General features: G+C 38.3%; 1 protein-coding gene across 3 annotated transcripts in view; it reads left to right on the top strand.

The window, feature by feature from the left end:
- CADM2 (cell adhesion molecule 2) overlaps positions 1-20,608 on the top strand; it is a 613,088-nt gene that overhangs the window by 587,283 nt on the left and 5,197 nt on the right. For all 3 annotated transcript variants that reach the window (XM_052703751.1, XM_052703759.1, XM_052703764.1), the window contains one exon: positions 19,888-20,013. In XM_052703751.1, the coding sequence (XP_052559711.1) occupies positions 19,888-20,013 (126 nt within the window). The remainder of the gene's footprint in view (positions 1-19,887; positions 20,014-20,608) is intronic.

Below are 20,608 nucleotides of genomic sequence, written 5' to 3'. Positions count from 1 at the left end.
GAAATGAGTCATTTAGTTTTCAGGGTGTTCTGGGAATGAAGAGTTCCTGTATAATTTAGGTGTAAAAACAATATTAAAATGTCAGTACTGAAATATCTCTCCCTAAAAGTGTTCAAAATGACATCTGATTTTTTGATTTAAAGGAACAGTTCGACTCCCCATCAATTACACTCAGCTCATTATGTTCTGTTATAATTATCAGTCCTTTTGTGTCTTAGGTCTTTCTTGTAGCTCTTTGGAAGACTGTTTTGGTTTTGATCCAAAGCTGCTTGTTTCACACAGGTTCTATCACCAAAAAAAGGGTGATCTGATATCAAAATACTGTTGTCAGCTACACAGACACCATTTTTCATGCTTCCTCAGAAGATGCATATGAGACATTTCAAAGTGATGTATTGGATCATTTCACAACATTCATTTTGTTCTCTTTTAACAGCCTCTGAGTCTGAATTTTTGATGTGGCATAGATCCCTTACCCCTTGATGTCCCTTGTTGCTTCTTTGACGGACAGTACTGTGAAGTTCCTATACTGGGTGCTGTTTCACTCAAGGAACCCTATCCATATTACTGCTGGCTTAATTTGAACTCTGATTCTTTTCTGTATTCTTGCCTAAGTATGAATCTATGGATCAACCAGATCAAGTTTTTTAATACTGTCTTTTACATGTCAACATGTTAAAATAGATTTCCTGTAACAGCTGATTATAAAGCTTTTCTGATCTCTAAAAAATTCCACCTATAAAAAGTAAAGCAGATCTTGTGCCAAAATATGCAATTTGAAATTCCAAATATTACCATTCCTGAAATTTTACTGCATGAGCATGGCCACTACATTTGTACCAGCACAACGGCTGTTATTCCCAGCCAGACTACATCTACTTCCTCGAGTTTGTTTTCTGCTCTGTGTTGCAGTGACCAACTTCCACTAAAGATTATGGACTTGACTCAGGAAATCTTCTTGGTGATATACTTAATTATGCTAAATATCAGGAAATAAGTATGTGTATGAGACAAATACTTGTTCAGTACTTTTTTAGACTGGATTCTGTCTTTGGCCAGCCTGCACACAAAGAAATTCCCAAAAGTAGTCTGTTTTGCCCAAGAAACATCTGTCTGCCAACAAAAATTAGTAGTAGCTTTAAGTTGTTTAAAATATTTTAAAATTTGAAATGTGCAAAGTGTCTAATGGTTTCCTCAGATCCTTGAGTAAAACAAGCATGAAGCATACCAAAATCTGACTGTTCGTGGTTAAGGCTCTGATGAAGGACTCAATCATATCAGCATTTATTTAAAGGGTTGGCTGGCATGGTTCTTCATGGACATTACTGGAAAATTAAAACCATTGTTTTCTCTGGGCAGGTTTTGTTGTTTTTTTCAGGAAAGGGTGAATAACACAATTTCTTCTTTCTGAATCTGATCTGTGAAATGACAGGAATCTGGCTAAAAAATCCTACAGTAATTTGTCTGATAATAACTGTGCAGGTAAATGGAGTCTGAAAGAACAAATGTGTTAGCTAGGACAGATTTAAACAACATTAGAAAATGCAATATACATTTAACTGCCTTTATAGTTCATGCAGATATTCTTTTAATAACAAGAAATTAACATCAGCAAAATATCAGTGCTTACAAGAAAACGTTAGAAGATTTCACATGCACAGTTTTTTTAATATGTTCTCATAAAAATTTAAACAGTGTATAAAATTAATCAAGAAACTATAAATTACTGTCATATGATGCTAAAAATCAGTTGTTTTAACTAAATAATCATGAACTAAATCATTAACTAAATAAACATGACTAATAAACCCTATCAAATAAATTCAAATGTGCATAAAGCCAACTCTGATGATCTCCATCTCTGAAGAGACAGGAGATGTGCTTGTGTATATATTTATATACAAATATATATGTGTATATATATTTATATATATATTAATTGAGCCTTTTCCTTTAATTTAATGTATAGTTAGAAGTCAAACTGATCTTTATAGAAAGCTGCAGAATATTTTATCATGTCCATTGTGTATGATGTATTCAAATATGACATTCTAGTTCATTCACAGAAAATGATGAAGAATTATCCAATTAAAAGTAGTTTGTATCTTGTTAGAAGTGCTTGAACATTTTGACCATGCCCAAGGCCAGTCTGTACAGTTTGCTGGTCAGCATACACTTGCTCATGCATGAAAGAAAGAGGAGACAAGGGAGGTACCATTGCATCCATCTCATGGGTTTTTTGCCCAGGAGCAACTTGCCGTTATAGAGATACCAGGTCAACAGAGAACTATGCCAAGAAGAAATAATCTGATACTCGGAGCTTGCTATTGGGTATCTGGGTACAGAAGAAGTCAGTACTGAGCATTTCAAGCAGTTCTTTTGGTGCAGTAACTCATGTATTCACCGTACCTATACTCCAAGCCAGTTCTGATCAAAACTGGTATTTTCCAAAATCAGTCACAAACCATACCTCTCAGATAACATGCCTGTCAGCTTCTAGGGATTTGACTTCATTTGTGTCTGAAGGTAGTGTCCCATAGTATGAGGTTGATTTCAACCTCTTTCATGCTTGCCAGAATTGTATTTATTTTAATATTCAGAGAATAGTAGAATCACAGGATGGTCTGGATTGGAAGGAGCCTTAAAGCCCATCCAACCCCAACTCCCTGCCATGGGCAGGGCTGCCCCCCACCAGCTCAGGCTGCCCAGGCCCCCATCCAATCTGGCCATAAGCACCCCAGGGATGGGTCACCACAGCTTGTTTGGACAGCCTGTGGTAGTGCCTTACCACTCTGTGAGTAAATAATTCTCATCCAACATCTAAATTAAAACTCCATTATTCCCTGCTAACCTCAATAGCCCCAGTGAAACATGATGATTCTGCTCCTCTTCATGTTGCATCTTGAATAAAATTGCCTGTTCTTAGTGCAATTTGATTTGAATTCAGTGTTTTCAAGTGTGTATTTAACATTCTTGAAGTAAGACAAATCATTTGAGCCCTGAGGCAACTTAGGCTAGAGACACCTACTTTGTGAATTTAAAACAACTTTATGATGGAAGCAGGTACCCAGATGATCAGTTCAGCCAAAACAGTGGTGCCTCTAGGCATCGACAGTACAGCATGTTAGTTATCCAAGGATGTGTTTGTCAGGGACACATTTTTCTCTCTGTCCTTTAAATGGTTTAAGCTATGCCTTTGTGATCATTATTTCAAGACTTTGTTGCTTAAAGTTGTCCTAAGATGCATTAAAGATATTTAAATATGCATCTGGATCTCATCCTGTGTACACAATAACATTAGAAAGAAAAAAATTCAAGCAGTCTCATAGAAGTTACTGCTGGGATAAGGAGAACTTGTGCTTTACTTCCAAAGCAGTAACAGGAAATAGAGATAGCATAGTAGCAAGACAGTAGCAGGATTTTTGCAGCCAGCTAGTTGCACTTTTAAATTACACTGTGACGAAGGTGTGTATGAGCCTCTTTCATGAAAATGTAATGTCACTAAAGGACAGTGGTAGGCAGAAAACTCTTGGAAATAGAAATAAATAGAACACTCGCAGATTTTCTGAGAAACTTTCCTCTCCTGGAGTCAAATTACCAAAGAGGAAGGGACTGCAGTAAGCAAGAAGAGAAGAGATGCTGGATGCACTCCACAATGTTTTTCCACTGCATTTGGGAGCATTTGGGGTGTGAGAGAAATTTTGCAGTAGAATTTAATCTCCCAGGTTTCTGAAGAAGATTTGGGACCATGTATTTAGCTGTCATATTGTTAGATGAGAGCTTCAGTGTGGTAGCCCTGTCTCTGAATCCCTGCTGTGTTTGGGGCATACGGAATTCTTTGAAAGATGCATGCTCAGTGTTATTACATAGAGATAAGCTGCAGTATATTTTTATCTACAAAATGTTTGTGCATTGAATATCAAGTCTGACAGTCTGAAAGGCAATTTCTGTGGTTGCTGGTTCTTACCCCCTGCTATTACAGAGAAACAACACCATCCAGAGCTTTACTTGCATAACAATTTCTCTAGTGAGTAAAAAGGTACCAGAGATTTCAAATGAACTGACCTTGCTATAAATAAACCTTGTTATACCTGGAAAAGCAGGATCACAGTAGTTTTGCCAAGCTGGCCAAAAAATTGAAGTCCTCGAATTGAAAATACAGTAGTTCCCACAGAAAGCTGAAATGTCAGTTCATTTATTTGCAAATCTAACCTCTCTCTGTAATTGTAAACATAATTTAATGGAAAGTCCATTGGAACAATATAGTGATCTTTGACATTCTTATTATGTACAATGCTTCATAAAATATTATCTGAAATAATCTAGTATGGAATACATTTTTTTTTTTTTTTCAGGAAGGCTTTTGTGACCCTATTTTTTATTGTTCCAAGAAGAATAAATTATAAGGGGAAGACAAGGCCCTTTCTATCATATAGGGTTTTCCTCTGCCAACACAGAGCTACTTTCTGTGTCATCATTTCTAAGAATTTACATGAATACTTGCTCCTTTATTCAAGCGTGTCAATTACTAGGAGGCAGGAGAAAAGTAATTGGAGAGCCTCTTGAATTTTTGACAGTATCGATATAAAAGTGATGGCAACAATGCGAAACAACACAGAAAGACCAGAACATCTTGAAGCAATGATAAAATTTTAGCATCCATCTGCAAGTTGCTAGTTTAATACTAACTCTATGTTCCTATTAAGATGCAGAAATACCGAAAAGCTCTTTATCAATTTTTTTTTTGTGTATTTGAGTTTTAGTAGCTTGCCATCCATTTCTTAGCATCTTAGAATTAAATACAGTCTTCTTGAGATTATTTGATCCAAGCTAAGTCTAGATGTATATTGGGTTGTTCAGGGCGTCCTTCATGTCAGTTTTATGTACATCCAGTTTGGAGATCACACAACCCCAGATTGCGTACTTCCTTGTGGTGAAAAAGTTTATGAATATCTAGTTGGAATTTGGCTTGATCTTCTTTTCTCCTTCTGGATACCAGCTGGTAATGTTTCCTCCTCTTATCTTTCCCTTTGTAAAGCTGAAGAAAGATCACACACTGTGTGCTCCAGACCCCAGTGACCATGGTGACCCTTACTTTCTTAATTGCAGACATCCACTAACAAGTTTACCTCTGCAGAGGCTGAGTTTGGTGATCACTTTTATTTTAGTGTACCAGGATTTTTATGCTTAATATATGTGAAATGTATTATGGCAACTTCTGTATTTGTGGAGCCTTTATAGTATTTGAAATAATGCTAGTTTGTAGCATATGAATATTTAACTACATAAACCCTATGGCAGCAATGAAAGACGCAAACATCCTTTGAAATATATAACATGTTGGTATGTTCGAACAATTACTGCAGTTATTAAGAAAAATTGCTGTAGCTGTAAACGCACAATTTTAAAACAGTGACATTGTATGACATTTCATTGTGATTGTTTTGATAGCTTTTTGTTGCTCGTTACCACAGAAATGGTAGAATTAGCTTGTAATACCATTCATTGAAACCTTGACAGCTAGATGCTAGATGCTCACTCGATAAAATTTTAATGTACAAAATGCATTGCTGAAATTGATTGACATAATGGTAAAGGAACTAACCTTTAAATGTTCACTAAGATTTTAAGAATTTGGCATAAATAGATAAAACAAAGTTCTAATCATGATTTTCTAAGTTTAATTATATTGCAAAAAAATTATTGGTACTGATGAAATATTAGATATCATTTGGATGAAAAAGCAAACTGAAAACAGGAGGCTGTAGCTGTTCATTTTTCTAAACATTAATTCTCCACTGCACTCTTTTATTAGCTGACTTGCAACTTCAGTGATTCTAGGGCTAAAATGAAACAACTTTTCCTATTAAATTCAATATTATTTATGAAACCAAGGGCTCATTCATGTCTGTTTAAGAGCATTTAACAACATCTCTAATATTTCCGCGTTTGTTCCCATAATCTGGAAGTTGACTCATACTGTTTCTGGCTTATTTCCATATTTGTGTTAATTTTTTTCTTCATCAATTACCTGATGTGAATCACATCTAGAAATGTGTCTGTCTAAGGTCATCTTGTTCGGTCTCATCTGTCTGAAATAAAGAGATCCAGCCATTAACTTCTTCATTATTGCAACACGTCATAATAGATACTTGATTTCCTTTTATCTCAAGATAAAAATATATCCAACAGAAGCTTAGTAAAAACTAAAGCCATGAAAATACATTTCAAATGTTTCAAAATCTAGGATATTGCTCCTTAGGACAGGTCAAGTGCCTGCCTCATTGTTGCTACCGCAGTATCTCAAAATCATTCTTTGTTCTATGAATCATACTATGAGTCAAAATCATTCTTTATTCTTTGAGTTACATGTTATTTTAGGGAAACAGAGGTACAGCTAAAGAAAACACTTTGTCAAAGTTCGTGCAAATTTGTTGCACAGTAAGGATTTAAATCTGCATTTTTCACACCTATCACTAGAAAAATAAACCTTCCTCTTGAAGTGCACCACTAGTAGGTGTTTTGGATGGACAGCTCACAAGTGTGAGCAGGCTGCATAATCATCAGGCTGATGAAGCCTAACATGTCATGAGTTTCTGAACTGCATACAGTTAAGAAAGGAAACAAACACCAACTTTCTACCTTAAGTACTGGAAGAGATTTTGCAGGAACAAGCCACATGCTGCCTGCTTGGCCCAGGTGGCATGAGCAGGGCTTTGATGAGAGGCTGCTGCCAGCAAGGGGCATTCTGATTACGGGTTGCCCAGCTCCGCAGGTTGGAGGCCACAGCTGAGCCAGACCCAGCTGTCCTGGTGGCAGAGAAGCTGTCACAAATTCATGAATCTCACCTCTGCAGAAGAAGGAGTAGCTTGCTAAAGTTTTAAAATTCTTATACTTCAGGTTTTATACTTAAGTAAATGTATAGGGTTTATACCTGCTTCACCTGCCAGAATGAATCTCTAATTTTCAGCTGTATGTAATACCTGCTAGTTTCTTATCAAGACAGAGATTGTTACAGGTGTTAGTGAGATGGTCATAACGAACATTTTGCTGACTGCATCGAATATGTCATAATGATCAGAATTGCATTTTTAGGAGTGCATCTTTATTTTTCATCAGTTTAAACTGAAAGAATGCTTCAGAGAGGAATATTACATCCTTGGCATGGATGTAATGTAAAGGAAAAAGATGAGGAAAAAAGGAAGGAAGGGAAGAAGGAAAGAGGCAATGAAAAGCCGCCGGCCAGTGATACTTGGGAAAGTAGTAATACACAGCTTTGTTTGGAACCTTCTTGTTTTCATTCACATTCTCTGTTTGTGCTTTCACAGAGGGAGGACTAAGTTCTTAGAGACCTTTTGAGAGGAAATGGCATTTAGTGAACTACTTCAGTTAAGTAGAATTGGATGCTGAGTGATGTGGGCTAATGAGACAATTCAGAGTAAAAGGAAACTCTCTTGCAGTTAAAATAGAATGAGAACCAAACAGGAAAAAGATGGAAGTTACTTCCTGGAGTCATCAAATAGGAGATAAGGAGAATGCTTCTAGAGCCAAAAATACTAGAACGTGCTTACTAGGTTTGTGAATGCTTTCAAGTACTTTTTTCCAGATAAGTGGCTGGAGGAAAATCAGTTTTTACCACTGTGTTGTGAAGATGTTGTCCTTTTAAGAGATATAGAGAAATAAGTTGTTCTTCTGGGCTTTCCAACAAGAATTTGAAGGGCCAAAGCTGTCCTTGGTAGATGGCCCTTGTTATACAGTGTTCTGGTACACTTAATGGACAGAATAGATGTTCAGTGAGGACAAGCATAATCCTGCCAACAAGAAATACCTGCAGTTTGACTAGAGAAGAGGATTATTCTTTTAAGTTAAGCAATGATGTTTATGATGTTTTCAATTCTGAATTAATTTTTTTGTTGCTCTGAGAGTTGTAAACCTTAAGGAGCTCTAAGTCATAAGAAGGAACAGACCTTCGTACCATGATTACTTGCCCTATAAATATCTCTCCTGCTTTTTTCCAGCTTTTCTTTCTTACCATAATCTCTCTAAAAGACTTTCAGTAACGTGGTGATGGTTCTCCATGCTCCAACTACAACCTCCAGGAGAAATGGAAGTATCACTTTCAATTTTTCCCTTGAAAGTTCTATTTCTTTGTTGGGTATCTGCTTGAGATTTTCCTTATCAACAGCCTCTGAATCTCAGAGTTTCTGTCTAGAAAGAGACCTCCATTTTGTCAACAGATGGCACATAATTTGAAGTTGTTGACGTGTTTTGTTCTGCTTTTAAAAAGTTCTCCTCAGGAACTGTTCCAGCACATCGCTTACACTTATTTCCCAGGTTTCAGACTTTTTATGACTTTTCAACATCAAGAGTCCAGCTCAGGCTGCTATTAAATTGGGTTTGCCGTCTTCAAATAGTGTGAGCATAATCGCCATTTAGTAAAATAAACATGGCCCCATTATTTCTTAATGCCTTGCTTAACAACTTTAAGATTAGCCCATGTCTCTCATACTCCCAGTAGGCAACACCTAAGCAGTGAGTAATATTTCTGTCTGCCATAGTCAAGTAATCCCAAATGTAAGTAATTTACAGGACGGCATTTGGGACTGTTACAAGAGACATATTGTAATATGTCACTGAAAATCAGCCTGCCTTTGCACGTTTGATCAACAGCCAGATGGAGGCTTTTATCGCATTTATTTAATCTGAAATATACATAGTAATTACACTGGACCTCTGAATTTTTCAGTCCTTGTGGCTGTCTCCAGAGATGGTAGGAAATGAATCTGTCAGTTACATACTAGTGTGGATGTGACCCCCATGGTAGAACCCTCATGTACTGCAGCTAGCAGTGCTGACAGCAGACACTGTGAGTGCTGCTAGAAATGAACACATGCTGCTGAGTTCAAAAAAAGTAGCCCCATAAACCAAAACTAGCACAGCATAATTTTTTATGAATACAACAGTCCTCTAGGAAAGCAAAGACTGACCTTATTCATAACAAATCCATTACCAATCAATGGCAGTAAGAGTAAACAATCTCTTACTAATAGCTGGATGGTATTTAACTTTAAGACTTCTGAAAACAGCAAAGTCTTAATGTTCCCAGGGGAAAATTTGGTTAAGATATTGAATTCCACCAACCATGTCATTATTAAATGAAGAAAATATTGTTGTTTCCATTAGTAGAGAGTTGGCATGAAGAATGGATGGCATTCAGTTGAACCACTGGCAATAATTCCAACAAATTGAAGATAGTCTTATTGCTTGGACAGAAACTTCACTAATGGAGGTTGTCATTATTCCAAAGAATTTACATAGGATTTTATGCCCTAATTAAAATGGCCATAAAATATGACTAAAATGTTAACAGGAGTATTCACCTTCCTCCCAATAATTTACTCATTTTTTCTGTTACTTAGAATTACAACAGTCTATCTCCACTAATGTTTCTCACCTCTCTATTTCTGACATGATCTGAGCCAGTCAACAGCCTTCCTTGGATCAGTTACCCTAACCACAAGTATGCCTGGCTAATCTTCTAGAGATATATTGACAGACAAAATATGCTATTAACTGCCGAAGAGGAAATTCTGTTGCAGTTATTCATACTGAGTAATCTCATGGCAGATTAAATTGCTCTTCAGCATGACTAAGGTGACAGATTCTGGCTGTAAGTGGATGGTTTACTGAGATATTTTGATGTTGTATAGGTTTATAATTATTCTAATCTGTTTTGGTAAGGAGAACTTAGTATGACCAGCATAAAGAATTCATTTGAACAATAGGTTTTCTTCCAGCATGGAGTAAGTTTTAATTAGAACTGTTCTTCAAATAAATTAAAACTGCCTTTCTTTCTTCTGCCTTTCTCCCTTTGAAAAATTTCCTGAGTTGATTAAATCCACCATACCTTGTGCAACTGTGGATCCACTCATGCTTCTCTGTTCCTCATACAACCGTGGATTTTCTCTGCTAGCTTTAAGTCTGTTTCTCTGCCTTACTTACTCTAGCTTCTGCCACTGGGAACAACTTCCTCTATATCTACACTTTACTGAAGTTCTACATTTGTTAAATATCATTTCTTAGCTGAAAGTTGATCTTTCTTGCACTGCTTATCTGAGGTAGAAGGTTTAGTTGAGCTATACCGTGGTACTGATTAACTCTGAAAAACAATTTGTGAGGGAGTTTATACATAAACATAAAAACAAAGCGGCAAAAAAAGTCATTGTGGGAAATATTATACTACTTTCCAGAAGCTACTGGCTAGCAGAATTACTTTCTTAAGTGCTTTGAAGGATTATCTTTAAACAATCTGATCACAGTTTGTGATGTGTAGTTGTGGTGACAAGGCATGGCTTTCTTATTGTCTGCAAATGATAAGACTGGAAGAGACCATATGGCAGCAAGAGGTACCTGAATTCAGAACCTGCTGAGCATACACACACACTCCCCTTCTCATACAGACATTTGTCTGCATGTTCTGCTTGGCAAGCTGAAATCTGTAGGAAGTGACCAAAAGTCACAGCTATAAGGTACTACAACAAAGAGATCAGGAGAGTTCACTGGCATCTCCAGTTTCTGTGTTAATTAGGGAATTATTCATTATTTATATAGATAATTAACTTCTGGTGTCAAGAAAAGGAGTTGTGCATACATATGCACACCTACTCCAGCTGGTGTCTGTCCTTAATTGTTGATGAAGAAAACAAAAAAAAAGCAGAGATCCTCCTATGCTTATTGATGGAAAGTCGTTAGAGGAAAGATGACACAAAATGCAGTTTTTTCTCAGAAAATAGGAAATCATGCATCTTGACTTTCTAGGTAGGGTTGGCTTTTTTTTTATTTTTTATTTTTTATTTTTTTTTTTATGTCTAATAGGCTGTAGTTTCCAAACTTCAATCTGCTTTGCTTTGTTTGTGCAATAGAGGGAGACACTGAGCATTCTGGAACTTCAGAAGAAGACGAAAATTAAAATGCTGGAAGCAGAGTTAATCCATCACCTGGCTGTTGTGCTGGAGCCTACCATATAACTCACTCGGAAAGACAGGCTTAACAGAAATTTTACAGTCTTTTCTGCCAGTTTTCTGTTTCCCCACATCCCCCTTCCTTAGTAGCCAGAAGTTATAGCTGGATTGTCTGCAAGTATTTATTCTCTTCATTATTCTCTACAAAAAGAAAGATGAAAAGTTTGCAGATATTAGGTTTTTTGTTTGTTTTTCTACGACAAGGTCTAAAGAAATTAATGAGTTTATTGAAGGACGAAATATAATGTCAATAAGAGAAGTCTGTTGTGTGCTCTAATTAGAAGACGTGTTCCCTTCAGAAAGCTGGAGCTTTTAAAGAACGATTGAAAAAGAAAAAGAAAAAAAAAGAAAAAACTTTGAGTAACTGTGTCAATGAAATAAAAGACAAGGCAGAAAATCTGGAACGAGGCTCTAAGGACCCTGGAAAATATTAAATTTTCCATTTCTTACCCAGTATAGATATACAGCTCTCTTATTAGCACCAAAAGAAAAAAAATTAGTAATAGATATGGGCAATATTTTTATTTACCTTGGACAAGGGCCCCTTACTCACAAATACATATCAGAAAATGTGATGTTTTACCTTCACTGAAAGAAATCTCAGATTCATGAGAACAACATGATCTCTCAAAAGGAGCTGTAGATTCATCTGTTGACACATTAGTGGGGCTTTTATCCTTCTGGGATGTGGGCTCTTCTTAATAGCAATGTATATATAATTCAGTGCTATGGGGGAAGAAAAAAAAAAAAAAGAAGAAAGAAAGAAAAAACATTTAGAGGCAAAATGTGACAAATGTGCTACTGTGGTAATACCAGAAGAAAAGGCTATCAATTCTTTTGAAGGTTTACAAGTGAACTTTTTTTCTGTCTGTCTTCTCTATGGTTGATGATGTTCTCCTATTAAAACAGCAGTTTATATATGCTGCATATTAGCACTCTGTTTTGTTCTTCTTTGCTTCAGGCACTGAAGTAAAAGGAAGGCTGTCACATATTTTAAGTTCAAAACTGGTTAATAACAAAACACATTTTCAACAAATTTCACTACCAACCCCTTTGGGCAGCTACTCTTTGCAATTTAAATGAGGGTTTAGAAAACTTTCTTTTCCTCCTTAACAATACTTTCACAAGTTTCAAGTACATGTATTTTAGTGGTTAGTGGCATATTACAAAATGAGATTAAAAGTACCTGTTTCAGCACTCCAGGCCAGAAAGGGAAAATTGAGCTGTGGGGTGCCCAAATGAAGATGCTAAAATGGGTAAAATTTCCTCACAAGCACTTATCACAGACAGCACCACAGCTACTATTCCTATTCCTAAATCAAACACCTTGTCAGCTGTCAACGCAGCCCTACCTACTATCCATATTTGTGAGTAAATTCCTTAGTCTTCATTTTTTGGGGGGGTTGACTGACTTTTAAACTGAATTATCTAAATGCTGCAGCATGAGCTGACCGATTATGACACAAGAAGGCACTGGGGAAAGAGTTGTTACAAATGTCTCCTAACGGTGTGAAAAGCTTCAAAAGGGACCTGTGCTTTATTATATGCCAAAGAAATCACAATGGGGAGAAACCTTTATTGAAAAATTGATCTCAGGGCACAGATTTTGTATGAAGCTTTTTGTCTCTATTAGGGTTTTTCTAAAGGCATCCTTCCTGCAGGTTCTCTGATATCTAATGAGGTCTGAGCTCCTGCGGCATCCTGTTCTTTCAGGATAGTTACAGGAAAACAATGATCTTGAGATCTATACTGTCTCTTAAAATTGGTTGTAATTGATCCATAGTTCCTAAGTAAGCAATTTGAAGAGAATGAAAGAGCATGATCACAAAAGCTCTCTTTCTTTAGGAAGCTCGGCTGAAATATGTCTTAGTGAAGGGGAATATTTCTAATTTAGCTTATATTCACTGGTGAACTTCTCAAAATTCAAAAGGAAGAACTAAAGAGTCCTGTCCATTACTTGCTTTCTGTAATTTTAGCATTTTATTTCACAAAGGCACTTAAAAGTACTCGAACATGTAGATATGGTTCCTTGCTAGATTTTCTCCAGAAGCTTTCATTGCTTTCCACCGCACATTCTCACCCTTCTTCATTTGCATAAACTCAGCACTCTTCAAATAGGACAAAGTGGGGTTTCTTTTTGTGCTTTGGATCTCCTCAACCCCAAATGCACATTGCTTTATTGATCTGATTTTGTGCCAGGCCCTTTAAACAGTGTCTTTGCCCAAAGTATGAATGCTTTGCAAATTGTACTGGGAATGATAACAGGCCCTGGAAATTGAGAAAAGGAGGAGGAATTACTTGAAGAGATTGTGCTGCCACATAAATTGTGACTTGGTGCTACACCACAGGATTTCTTGCTGGAACAGTCCTATTTTGCCTAAGTAACGGATTATTCATGAAATCAGTAAAAGTGGCTGTAGGCTGGGGGTTTCAGCACTTGTCAGAAATGGGACATCCCTTTTTTTTCCCAGCCTTAAGGAACAGTTATTTTCAAATAATGTCTGCTTAATTTGTCTTCATTTTGAGAATGCATTTTAAGCTCTGGAGCAAATTATAGCCTTTATTTCCAATTTTTCTTTTAGTATAAATGGTCAAAACAAATGATTACTTTAGGTCCCTAAAAGCTGAGCATGTCATACTCAAAGTGATTTTTGTGTAACTTTTTTAGTTCATCACCAGGGCCAAAAATTAAGCTTTACAATAAAGAGGTCTACTTGAGCATATTCCCCAAAATATGCTACCATTTCAGCATACACAGCTCTTTTTCTCCCATTGCTTGGAAAAGGGTTATGTGACCCCTTCCTGCAGCCTGCTCAGTCAAGTCAACTGTGCATAAATAAAAAGGAAACTTATGCAGGAAGAAAATGAAATTAGATGGATAATTATCATATACTTTATGCAAAAGCATGAAAAACTGTTTCAGCATTTCTCTGCTTAGCTAATGTGTGAAATCACATAAAAATATTCTACGCTGAAACTTAGTCATTCAGTCAGAAAATGCACTTATCTCCTTATTTAATAGGTGTAAAGTCTTATCCAATGTGTTTCACTTCTTAATGAATGATCTATTACTTTCCTCTTACTCATTTTAAGTATGTTATCTCTGTAAGTCTGTGAACAAACAGTAATGGGTAAATCCGAGAAGCTGAAAATGTCACTGTATCAGCAATCAGTATTTCGAGAGTACTTCCTAAATTTAGGACAGAAATGAAAAAAAAAGACTCCTTGGCTTTACTGGCATTGTCTTGCTATAAGATTTCTTTAGTCCAATCAAAGAGTAAAATAAACGGTATAAGAACTGATCTTTGAAGATCTAGACTAATAAAGATCTTTGAATTTCTGAGTCTCAGGCAATTACTGTTTTAGTTTATTGTGCTCTTGCAGTAGAAAACAGTCTAACAAACTAATCCCTTTTTTATTTCTTCCCTTGATTATGAGAATTTATTGCACAATTGTATAATTAAGACATTATTTACTGGAGTTACGAGTGTGGCAGGCTAAGACCAGGTAAAACTCATGAAGATAATAAAGGGCATCCTCCCTGAAGAGAGCTGGTAATAAAAACGCCTAGAGCACTTGGAAGATTGTGTATGGTCACTCTATAAATATCTAAAATACAAAATGCTATATTTTCCAAACCCCTGTTTTTCTGTCTTTCGGCTACTGTTCAGGAACATTTTGACACAGTAATTATTTATGAGATGGTAGATAGTCCCAGATCTATAATTCAGGCATGGGGCTTAGGTCATTTAATGAATGGCAAATGTATAGTGCATTACACAGCATGCATAATGTAGAGCATATTTATATTTAATGTTAACATTATTTTTCAATGAGGAGAAAATTTCTATGAGAAGCACTTCCTGTTCATAGCATTGTTTATATTGTGCAGGTTTTCATTTTGCTATGAAAGGATGCTTGTTTCCCCCCCTAAATATTGGCTTCTTGTGAAGACTTCTTTCCCTTCCTTCCATTCCTTCCTTTCATTTTTTCTTTTAAAAAGGTTATTTTTTCTGTGGTAATAATCACTGAATCATAGAATGGTTTGGGTTGAAAGGGGCCTTTAAGATTATGTAGTTCCAACCCTCCTGCTATAGTCAGGGACACCTCCCACTAGACCAGTTTGCTCAAAGCCCCATCCAGCTTGACCTTGAATGCCTCCAGGGAAGGGTCATTCACAACCTCACTTGGCATCCTGTTCCAGTGTCTCACCACCCTCACACTAAAGATTTTCTTCCTAACAGCTAGTCTAAATCTACCCACTTGCAGTAAAAAGAAATCAGCAAGTTTGCTGATGAAACGAAGGTGGGAGGATTGGCTGACACGCCTGAAGGCTGTGCTGCCATTCAGCAAGACCTGGACAGGCTGGAGAGCTGGGCAGAAAAAAAACAGATGAGGTTTAACAGAAGCAAGTGTAGAGTCTTGCATCTGGGGAGGAATAATTCCATGCACCAGTACAGGTTGGGGGATGACCTGCTGGAGGGGAGCCCTGCGGAAAGGGACCTGGGTGTCCTGGTGGATGACAGGTTGGCCATGAGCCAGCAGTGTGCCCTTGTGGCCAAAAAGGCCAATGGCTTACTGGGGTGCATTAAAAAGAGCGTGTCCAGCAGGTCGAAGGAGGTGATCCTCCCCCTCTACTCTGCCCTGGTAAGACCTCATCTGGAGTACTGTGTCCAGTTCTGGGCACCCCAGTACAAAAAAGACAAGGATCTCTTGGAAAGAGTCAGCGGAGGGCCACGAAGATGGTGAAGGGCCTGGAGCATCTCTCCTAGAGGAAAGGCTGAGTGATCTGGGTCTGTTCAGCCTTGAGAAAAGGAGACTGAGAGGGGACCTGATCCAGGTCTATAAATATCTAAGGTGTGGGGGGCAGAATGGCGAGGCCAGACTGTTTTCAGTGGTGAGTGGAGACAGGACAAGGGGAAATGGCCGGAAACTGCAGCATAGGAAGTTCCGCACAAACATGCGCAAGAACTTCTTTTCAGTGAGGTGACGGAGCACTGGAACAGGCTGCCCAGGGAGGTGGTGGAGTCTCCTTCTCTGGAGATGTTCAAGACCTGCCTGGATGCCTACCTGTGTGACCTGGTGTAGGGAACCTGCTTTGGCAGGGGGGTTGGACTCGATGATCTCTGGAGGTCCCTTCCAACCCCTACAATTCTGTGATTCTGTGATTCTGTGAACATTTTCCCTCCTTCTGTCATTACATGCACTTATAAAAAGTTTATCCCCAGTTTTCCTGTAGGTCCCCTGCAGATACTGGAGGACTGCTATGAGGTCCTCTTGGAGCCTTCTCTTCTCCAGACTGAAGAGCACCAACTCTCTCAGCCTGTCCTCATAGGAGAGATGCTACTGCCCTCTGATCATCGTCATCTCCTCTGGACCTGCTCCAACTGAGTTCTTGTGCTAGGGGCTCCAGAACTGTACACAGTACTCATGAGGGCAGAGCAGAGGGGTGGGGTCATTACCCTCAACCTGCTGGCACACTTCTCTTGATGCAATCCAGGATACAATTGGCCTTTTGGACTGCAAATGCGCATTGCCAAATCATGTTGAGTCTTTCATCAACTGAGACCCCCAAATCCGTCTCCTCAGGGCTGCTCTCAAGCCTTTCTCCACCCAGCCTTTGTCTGTACTTGGGATTGCCCCACATGAGTTGCAGGACTTTGTACTTGCCCATGTCAAACTTCATGAGGTTGGCATAAGCCTGTCCAGGTCCCTCTGAAAAGCATCCCTTTTCTCTGGCATATCATCTGCACCACTCAGCTTGGTGCCATCTGCAAATTTGCTATGGTGCACTCAATCCCATTGTCCATACAGCCTACAAAGACATTAAATAGCACCAGTTCCAGTATCTGATCTCTGAGAAACACCACTCATTGCCAGTTTCCAATTGGACACTGAGCCGTTTAATGCAACTCTGAGTGCAGACATCCAGCCAATTCCTTATCCAACAAGTAGTCCATTCATCCATTTTTCTCCAATTTTGTAATCAGGATGTTGTGCAGGACAGTGTCAAAAACTTTGTGCAAATCCAGGTAGATGATGTTAGTTGCCCTTCCTTTACCTACCATAACTCCATCGTGAAAGACTATCATCTTTATCAGATATGTCTTGCCCTTCGTGAAACCATATTGGTCACCACAAATCACTTCGTATTTATTTTCCATTTGCCTTAGTGGGGCCTTGTGGAGAATGTGCTCCACCGTCTTGCTAGGCACAGAGGTGAGGCTGACTGGCCTGTAGTTCCCTGGATCTTCTTTTTTTGGCTTTTTGAGAATGAAAGTAGTTCATAGACAGTTTCTTTGTGAATAGACTTCTGTGACGATATTTATCAATATAATCTTACAAAAATTGAGAAACATAAAGTTCTCTCTCAATGGCAATACAATACTATTTTTGCATTTCAATGAAAAACTAAAATTTAAGGCTAAAAATGTCAATCTTTAGGAACAGTAGAATCTCATTAATCTTCATCATAAGCAGTCCACTGCATCAGGTATGCTAAAGGAAGGACCTACATGCTGGAAAGCGCTTGAGGATGAAAACACAGGCATATTCACTTCAGTGTATAGTGATTACCTTTATGTGACAATTTCTGTCTGCAGTGCTTATTAAAGCTCACATAAGAGTGATGTGTAAATCTGGATATTGAGCTTGTATGCTGCAATCAGCTTTTCAAAAAGGATGAAGTGCAATGCTAGTCCTTCTCTGTATTATACTCTACATCAAGAAGGATATTATCCCTCAAAATATTGCCTTTCACTTGTTAATTTTAATGCTACTGTATTATCGAGTATGTAAGTATATCAGTGGGAAAACAAATTCATCCTGCTCCTGCCCAGTTTCTGGGGAAGAGCATCTCCTGCAGATTACATACAGCACTTACGGACATTGCTCCTCCTGAGTGCCAAAATTGGTGCTGCTTTTTGCTGCTGGAAGCAGGTTTACAGCAACTTTGCCACAGGCACCACAGAAGGAGGAATTTGCTAGATGGCTCAAGCAGACTGAAAGTCCTGCAGCAAGCTGTCACCTTCCATTTTCTCAAGTGAGTAATCACTGCCTTCTAAGCGCTATTGAAAGCAGAGCCTCTGCAAGGCCTGGGGAAGGATGGCTGTGGGCTCCAAGCTGTGGCTCTGGCAGGATGAGATTTCAGCCCTCCTGCCTTTTCCCACAAGGCTGCTGGCACACAGAGATGAGGGTCCTTCTTGATCAAAATAGAGCCGATGGCCTTTTGAATTGAACCCCCCTCCTCAACATAGCGAGCCAGAATTTTCATGAGGATGGAGAAGGGGCAGGGACAGTGGACGTTATAATGTGTTTCTAGCTTTCTTGAGGCCCCTAACTAGTTTGCTGTGATGTCTGCAGAAGTGCTGTGGCCATTTTTCCATAAGTTCTCTTAGCAGCCAGAAGACAAACAGTTGGGAGTTCTGAAGCCAGCAGCAGGGGAGGAAGCCATGCTTCAGGGGTTCGAGGACTGTAAAGAGCAGAACAGTATCTATTACCATGACCCATACTGCTGTGTGCTCCAGCAAACTTTGAGTTTCCATGTGGCTGATGTTTTGCAAAGAGAGGGGAAAGCATGCCTCTTTCATTTCGTCTGAATAATGCTATGTTTATACATATGTGTGTATGTAGATATATAAATACATCTCACCATTAAACAGTGATCTTGGTCAGCATAATGTAATTGTGGTGTCACACAATCACACTTCCTAAGCATTATCAGAGGCACTTTAATTGTCTTTGCAGGGTAGCCTTCTTTTATCTGTAAATATTTTTTCTGCCTTTCTGTTTTGCAAAAAAGAAATTGTTTGCAGACTACTTGTAGAATATAAATGGCTGCTATAAGGGAAATGCCCTTGAAACAGTGTGTATAGACTGACAGCAACATAGAGAACATGCTAATAGCATCTTGAGAGAATTACTATTACCATGTAGCTGAGGCGCTTTCATCAAAACAGAAATCTTAACATGACTCTTTGATGGAATATTTTCTTCCTTTTGCATATTTCAGCTGACAAAGATTGCTCATTCATTGTTCAAAAGTTCCAGAGAATTACCCACCTCTAAATAGTGTCATTTCCCAGTATTCTTTGCAACATTCATAAAGCACCAGCCAACAGAATAGACAGGTGACCAGCACAGAAGGCTCAAATCTGACAACATTCATTGTAGCACCTTGTCCAGAGTTAGTAAAGTGGACTTGAGAATACACTGCTGAATATATTACAGCTCGTTCCGTTTGTGTGCTAATTGAGTATTCATAGTAAACTCTCAAACCGAGGCTTGAAAATGAATGATGATCTTTCAGGTTGCCCGATACCTTTATCTGACCAAATTCATGCAGACTCAGCCATGTGCAGAGGGACTTTGCAAGGCTGCACTTTATCTGCCTTTTTATTTCTGGTGCAATAGGATAGGAATGAGAGGAAGAGAATATATAAGGGTTCCCCACTGAGAATCAGGTCTATAAATTATGTATTATGCAGACACTATTCTGCTGATGCTATCTGATCCCCAATTCTCGGTTCCTTGTTTTTCCTTCTATAAATAGCTGTGGCCAGGTTTTCAGTTGTAAAATGACGAGGACAAAACCAGAAACCTTTCCCATTTAATAACCTCTGCCAAAGAAGAAGAAGGTAATATTTTTCATAACTGTGATGTCCTCAGGGCTTTGACAGTCTGGGAATACAAGCGGCACTCTGTTGTTGATAAGATATGGGTAGTAAATGTGGGAATAACCATGCTAAATATTAAAGAGGGAAATGCCCTATTTTCAGGATGATCAGTGTAAAACTTGGTATTGTGATTTTTTCCTGTCAGTTTTTTTCTGTGTAGGACCATTTTTGGTTTTTGTTTCTCCCTGTAGATCCAAATGCTTTGGCTGGACAGACCGGACCTGACCACGCTCTAATAGGAGGAATAGTGGCTGTAGTTGTCTTTGTAACGCTATGTTCTATAATTCTCCTTGGTCGATACCTGGCAAGACATAAAGGTAGGATAGATTTAGTGGAACTTCTATCCCTTTTGGAAGCAAGGCATGATTTCACTTGGGAATGCTTTTCCCTTTCACCTTCCCCCATCTGATGAATGGTTTGGACAAGAAAGCTCCATTCACACTCTAATCATGAGTAAAGTCTCTGAATTTCTGTCCAGTTTTTCAGTGGACTAGCTAAGGCAAAGGATGTCCAGTTATGTGTTCATGTCACAAATCATTGATTTAGAGTGACCCTTGATTTTAGCCTTTAGCTCTAGACACCTGATTATATAATCTTGTAGTATTAACTAGTATATCAAGTCAACAGATGCATGTTTATATACACACACAAGATTTTTCTTGTGTTGATGCTTCTAAAAAGCACTAAAAAATAATTTTAAATACTGATTGTGAAATTTCAGATCAGTAGCTCTTTTGCTAACTGTCCAACCAGAGTAAGAGTTTCATTCCCAGGTCAAGCTTTACCTTATGCAGGGGTTTCACCTTAAGAATTCTATTCCTTTCATTGTGAATCCCCACCACCAACAGAGATAAGAGGGATGGAGTGACACTGACTTCTGACTAAGCCTCTCTGTGATCCCATTTTGACCTA

The sequence above is a fragment of the Tympanuchus pallidicinctus genome, unplaced genomic scaffold, assembly GCF_026119805.1.
Source record: "Tympanuchus pallidicinctus isolate F22 unplaced genomic scaffold, pur_lepc_1.0 scaffold10, whole genome shotgun sequence".
Classification (NCBI taxonomy): Eukaryota; Metazoa; Chordata; class Aves; order Galliformes; family Phasianidae; genus Tympanuchus; species Tympanuchus pallidicinctus.
The sequence above is the reverse complement of the archived record's forward strand: the minus strand, read 5'-3'. Positions and strand labels throughout refer to the sequence as shown.